The 6,066-nt window shown below is 56.3% G+C and overlaps 2 protein-coding genes across 2 annotated transcripts; one reads left to right on the top strand and one right to left on the bottom strand.

The window, feature by feature from the left end:
- Positions 1-372: 372 nt before the first annotated feature.
- Positions 373-2,879, top strand: CTRU02_200118 (nima interactive protein; the record flags this gene model as incomplete). The annotated part of the gene is made up of 2 exons (XM_036723236.1): positions 373-555; positions 636-2,879. The coding sequence occupies 2 exons, from the start codon at positions 373-375 to the stop codon at positions 2,877-2,879; spliced, it is 2,427 nt and encodes an 808-aa protein (XP_036585025.1).
- Positions 2,880-3,670: 791 nt separating this feature from the next.
- On the bottom strand, positions 3,671-6,066 carry CTRU02_200119 (f-box domain-containing protein; the record flags this gene model as incomplete). Its single annotated transcript, XM_070203640.1, has 5 exons — positions 3,671-4,522; positions 4,584-5,157; positions 5,222-5,337; positions 5,395-5,517; positions 5,599-6,066. 5 exons carry the CDS (start codon positions 6,064-6,066, stop codon positions 3,671-3,673), a joined length of 2,133 nt encoding a protein of 710 aa, XP_070062222.1.

Consider the following 6,066-nt stretch of genomic DNA (forward strand, 5'->3'; position numbering starts at 1 on the left):
TTCGCGGTTAGCCCCGCAGGGTCGCGGCCAGCACCCATGTGACGTTGGTGTGTTGGCTAATTTTTTGTTTACTTTGCGAGGTGGGGGTGACATGGCAACGAACCAAAATACACAGCTGCCTCTATCCGAAAACTCGCCCTTGCAGACCACCCAGAAAAGGTTGCTGGTCCATCCCTCGTCCTGCATAAGCTGCGATTCAACCGACGCCAATCTTTGATAGCTCTTCACTGATGACATTTTCCACACTTTTTTATTTTTCTTCAGCGACAGCCTTCGAACAATTGAAAACCTCTACTCTTACCCGCATGCATTGAAACAGCACGAGAGAATCGCCTCAACAGTCTCGTCTCGCCAAGAGACACGTCCACCACCATGGCAGACAACGATAACCTTTGTACAGCATCTCTGTACATCAACAACCAATTGCTATCGCGAGGCCTTCTCCGCGATGGCCAGACCATCAACTTTGCCGACCCGGAGGACAATCCGGGCGGCGTGGAGGCCACCATGGGCAAGATCATGAGCATAGTCAATGACTTGATCCTGCGCCGAGACGTGCGTGTGCCCTCGTTTCTTTTTTAATGTTGCCCCTCAAAGAACCCCAAACTGAACCGATGTTTGTTTCCCCCCTAAAGCGCGACGCCGAACACCGCGAGAATCTCTCGGCAACTCTGCGAACCATCCGAGCAGAGAACCTCCGTTATACAAACGATATTGCACGTCTCTCCGAGAAGCACACCGAAGCTCAGCGAAAGGTCGACATCAGCGAAGCCACCGAGAACGCCCTACGCACCCAGCTCAAGTCGGCCGATGCTGCTGTACGCGGCCTCAAAGACGAGGTAGCTCGTGCCAAGACCCTCGTCGCCCAAACACGCGCCTCGTGCGCGACGGAAGTCCGCCGTCGTGATCGTCAGATTGACGGTTTGAAGAAGCAGCTTGGAGACGCTGGACGTCCTCGCGGTACCGCAAAGAGTTCTGCAGTCACCGTTATCAGCGTTGTCGCCGGCGAGGGCGAAGACAAGATATCACCCAAGCGGGGTGCCAGGGCAACCGCTAATACCGACGACTCCGGCTACGACCTACGAAAGGAGACGAATGAATTCCTGACTGAGCTTGCCCACAATCTGAGCGAAGAAAATGAGTCTCTGCTGTCCCTCGTGCGACGGACCACAAAACGACTGCGTGAGATGAGCGGCTGCGATGTCAGGGCGAGCCAAGGAGATGGTCACGCCGTGACTCTGGCCACGGCCGAGGATATGGCCACCGAGCTTGACGCTATTCTGGAGCACCTCCGATCTATTCTTACGAACCCTTCATTTGCCCCTATTGAGGAAGTTGAAATTCGTGAAGAGGAGATTGCCCGCTTGCGCACCGGTTGGGTCAAGATGGAGAACCGCTGGCAGGAGGCCGTCCACCTAATTGACGGTTGGCGTCGGCGCATGGCAGTCGATGGAAAGCCTGTAAACATGGAGGAGCTCAAGATGGGTCTCCGTCTTAGCCCTGTTCGCGTGCGCGATGTCGAGGAGACTCAACAGGGAGGTATGGACATGCACGAGCTCTCCTGTGTCCAAGAAGAATGCACCGCCGATTTTGAGGAAGAGCAAGAAGAAGGAGGCGAAGAGGAGGAAGAAGACGAGGAGGAGGTGATGATGCCTGAGTCTCCATGCCCAGCTCCTCAACGAGTTGAATCCCTCCACCTCGTGCCAGCGGCGCAGCGCGACAACGCGGGCCCTCGAGAAGTTCAGTATGATGATGTGGAGAACCAAAGCGACTATGAGTCCAGCATTTATGAGGATGTCGACGTAGAGGAACTCGATGTTGAAGAGCCCAACGTTCAGATTCTCCAGCAGTCTACGGCATACCTTAGCTCTCCTCCTCTCCCTCCTGCTCCTCAACTGAGCCCTCTCCGCGACTCGTCTTCGGCCGGTAACCGAGACGCGCGACCCCGCCGAGAGAAGGTAGGGGATTTTACCACCATCACTGAGGAGAAGACACGGGAGGTGCGTGCTGCTGAAGTCGCACCGAAGCCGCCACCGCACTTGACGCAGCTCCCACGATCCCCTCAGAAGCCTTCGTACCCGGTTGACGACCGCTCTCGCACCACCTCGGCGGCATCGATTGCTTCTGATTCGACTCACAATGGAGCTCCTCTCAAGACACCTACCGAGTCTCCTCCTCCCTCTGTGGACCAGACCCCCACGATCCGCAAGCTCCCCAAGGCACCTCGTCTGGTAGCAGCAGCAGCACCACCGCCGCCAGCAGAACAACAGTCCCCAACCGCCAATGCCCGCAAGTTCTCCGAGGAGAGCAATGGGAGCAACGTCAGCAACGACGGCCCACCCCCGGGCCCTGCAACCCAACCCAATGGCACCAAAACACCAGCTCGCACGCCGTTGCGCCGCGTTCCCTCACGCCTTCCCCTGCCACGCCCCGCTGAGCAGCAACCTCAGCAGAGCCCTCTGACGATGGCAACAATTGCCGCCAAACTTGCCGCATCAGAACGCGAAGCCGACGCTGCTCGTGTCCGCGCCAAGCTCAAGGCGGCTCGAGGGGGCGCAAGCAAGACGACCGCGCCGCCGCCACAGCAGCAGCAGACTACACAGGCCATGCCTCCCCCTCCACCAGAGACCATCGTTGCCGTCCCCCCGGAACCTCAACAATCTAACGACACGACTGCTGCCCCAGAACAAAATCAAGACCTGGATCCCGTCAAGCGAGATCCTCCTCAAGACGAGGAACAGCCGCTTCAGCCAGCAAAGCGCAAGCGCGACAGACGCGTGAGCAAGGTTGTTTCGAGGAGAAGGAGCACACTCAGTCCCTGGGAGATGGAGAGTCTTATTTCGGGCAGCGTCGCCGTTCCCCCGTCACCGGCGCGGTAATCATGAAGCAAACTACTTTTTCGCACGTTCGCAAGAAATACCTGGGTTAATACAATCCCAACACACTATCACTTATAATAGAAATCGTCTTTTTACCAAGGAGGAAGAGATATCTTGGGTATGATTTTTCTTTCTTCTGTCCCCAATGGCGTTAAGAGAAAAAGGGAGCGGGGAAAGCGACCAGGCTAGGGTAACACGGCCGAGTCGAGGGAAGGCCTGGGATGGCCGGGGAGGATAAAGTGTCTTTTTTTGTTTTGGATTTTTTTTCTTTTTCTTTTCTTTTCCCGTTTGTGACGGTGACATTTTGTTTAGTCTTCGTCGTCGTTATAGTCTGTTTTATTCCGATAGCAAGCACTGAGCAAAGCGCGCGTGCAAAAAGGTGTGTTTGCTGCAGTAAGCGAGAGGAGCTTTGGATTATATAATTTTAACACTGTTTATGTTCTTGCTGTTCAATACTCTTGATACATGACGTGTCACTGCCCTTCCCTTCCGCCCAATTTGTGGGAATATTTTGTGTCTTGAATCTTTTCTTCTCTATGGGAGCCAAATCGTTCGTCACACAGCAAGGACACATTTCCTTGGTCAACGTCGGCAACATCATCATAACCGTTAAACTCCTCCATGCCCCCCAAAAAAACCCATCATTCATCTTTCAAGTAAATATTTACAGAGAAGAATGGCCAAAAAAAATAAAAATGAGCACCAACCGCCCCCTCAAAATCGTTGGAGATATAATTACAGTCTCAGGCATGCATCCACAGCCATGTTAAACCGGCTGCTCTCCAACGACTTTACTTGAGCGGCACGGGAAACGGCGTCTCCCAGCTCCCGTAAATCAGCTCCACCGCGTGAGCCTGGCAAAAGCTCCGCAGCTGATCCATCAAGACGCCCGTCAGCGCCTTCTGGTACACCTTCTTCAGCTTGCCCAGCGCGACAACTCTCTCTATGACGGCACCGATACGTCGGGGGTCGCACATGGAGGAGTGGAGTTCCAGCACCTCGAGGTTCGGGAACGACTCGAGGAACCGGAACAGCAGCTCACCGGGGTCGACGCCGCGGTGGGCTGGGTCTCGCGTCAGGGCCTCGTGGCTCTCGAAGTCGAACTCGAAGAAGCCCAGCGTCCTCACAGATGCTGCGCTCCGCAGGAAGTCGAGCGCGCCGGGGAAGTACTGGCCTGGGTCCTGGCGCCAGCAAAGCCCGACCTCGCGGAGTGTGCCGGAGCGGATGGCGGGCTCGAGGAGGACGGTGGCGAGGTCGACGCTCAGCGGCAGCTTGGGCATCCAGAAACGCTCGAGGTTGGGGTATGTCACGAGGTCCAGGTTCGCATTGTCTGTGGGTGACGAGGACGCCTCGTCGTAGCCCGAGTAGTCGAGCGGTAGCTGCTGAGGGAGCCAGTCGCCGTGGTTCCCCTGGTGTGCGGCGCGGGCTTCGAACACGCGGAAGGAGGAGGGGTGGAGTGGTGGGAAGTGGCGCTTGTTGCCCATCGAGAGGCCGCTCCGGGTCGTGCCGAGGCGGATAACCTGCAGGTTTCTCCAGAGAGACCAGCAGTCTGCGGGCGGGGAAAGGGAGTCTACGCCGGTGAAGACGCCAAAATTGTCAAGGTAGAGCTGTTCGAGGTTCGGAGTTGACCTGGCCAGGACGAACTAGGAATGTGTTAGGTACAACCCCGTTTGAGTGATGTGGCCGTTGGTAGGTGAGACTTACTGGGTCGATTCGACGGTCAGGGGTAAGCTGCGCGAGTGTCGAGTTGAGCGGGCCTGTTAGCTGCAGCACCTTGAGAGTGGGCAGCTCCGGCCAGTTGAGGTCGTTCAGGTGCATGCTCACCAGCGACACGCTCTGTAGATTCTCGCGAGCGCGCTCGACGAACTGTCTGACGAAGGCCTGGGGTCCGCCTCTGCCGTTGTAGTCCGGCATCGGCTGGTGGTGGAAGCTCAGCTTCAGATGAGAGAGCCCTTCGAAAAAGGGGGGTTTCGGGGGTAGCTTATACCCCCAGTCGCCGTCCATGTTACGCCTCACGCCGCCGAGCTCCAACCGGCTTGTCGTCTGAGGGTTTGTCGTCTGGATGAGGGATATCCATTTCGACTCGTTGAGTTGAAAGGTGTGGGCGTTGGGTATGATGAGGCTGCGGGCGCGTCCGGCGGTCCGTTTGCGGAGGGTCTTCATGAAGCTTACTCGCGGTGGCTTCTGAGGATTGACGGTTTGAAAATGTAACTCTCTCCATATGTAGGGGTGCGTGTCGAAGAAGGCTTCCCAACGCTTACAGACGCCCGACATACGACTGCCCACCGTTAGTTGTCACCGAATAGTAAAGAACTTCATGGACTTGGGGGTTATGAACACACCATAACTCATTAAACTCAAAGTAAGAAAATATGTTCTCGATCAGCTCAGCAGGCAATTCCAACGGGTCTTTGCGACAGAAATGCTTATGAAGCGGCTCCCGAATCTTGTATAATTGCTTCGAGCTGCCCATCAGCTCTAGTCCAACCTCGAATCGTTGCCAGGGACTACATACCTCAAACTTTGGTGTCCCAACAAGCCCTTCCTTCCGCCCAACCTCGACGCCGGCACTCCACGCAGCCCATGCTAACTCGGGCTTTTTCTCTAACCTGTACACTTTGCCAAGCCTCATGTATCCCTGAAAGAGGGTTAGTTAAGCTGCTTGGTTTGATACTCAAGCAAAGTTGGATGGGCAAACTGGGACGAAATGTAGACCTACCTCTAATCTCCGCGGTGCAATCTCCAGCAGCCACTCGGCATCCTTTCTTGCTTTCTCAAAGTTGCCCATCTTCTCGAAGCACGCGGCGCGGTAGTCGAGTGCCTGGACATGTCCCTCACGATGGCATTTCCCCCACGTCTTTTCGACACCGCACTTGCAATCTTTTGTCGCTTCTGCGTACACGGCGCCCCTCTCTCGGCGGTGCCGGGCCGCAGCTTGACCGAAATCGCGGCAAGTACACCGCTCTCTCCTGCGACGCTGTTGAGTGAGACCTGCACTGCCTCCGTCTCCTAGCCGTGGGCTAGGAGAGGAGGATGACGAAGAGGGACATGAACAGGGGCAGTTCCCTGCAACGAGGGTGAAGTGCTCAAGAGCGACACGGAAGCGCTGGTCCGCATAGGCTGCACGACCCTTCTCGATTGAAGCCTCCGCTGAGCGGACGCGGGGGAGCTCTCTAGGCGGCGGCAT

This window comes from Colletotrichum truncatum (genome assembly GCF_014235925.2).
Source record: "Colletotrichum truncatum strain CMES1059 chromosome Unknown Contig_0001, whole genome shotgun sequence".
Taxonomy (NCBI): Eukaryota; Fungi; Ascomycota; class Sordariomycetes; order Glomerellales; family Glomerellaceae; genus Colletotrichum; species Colletotrichum truncatum.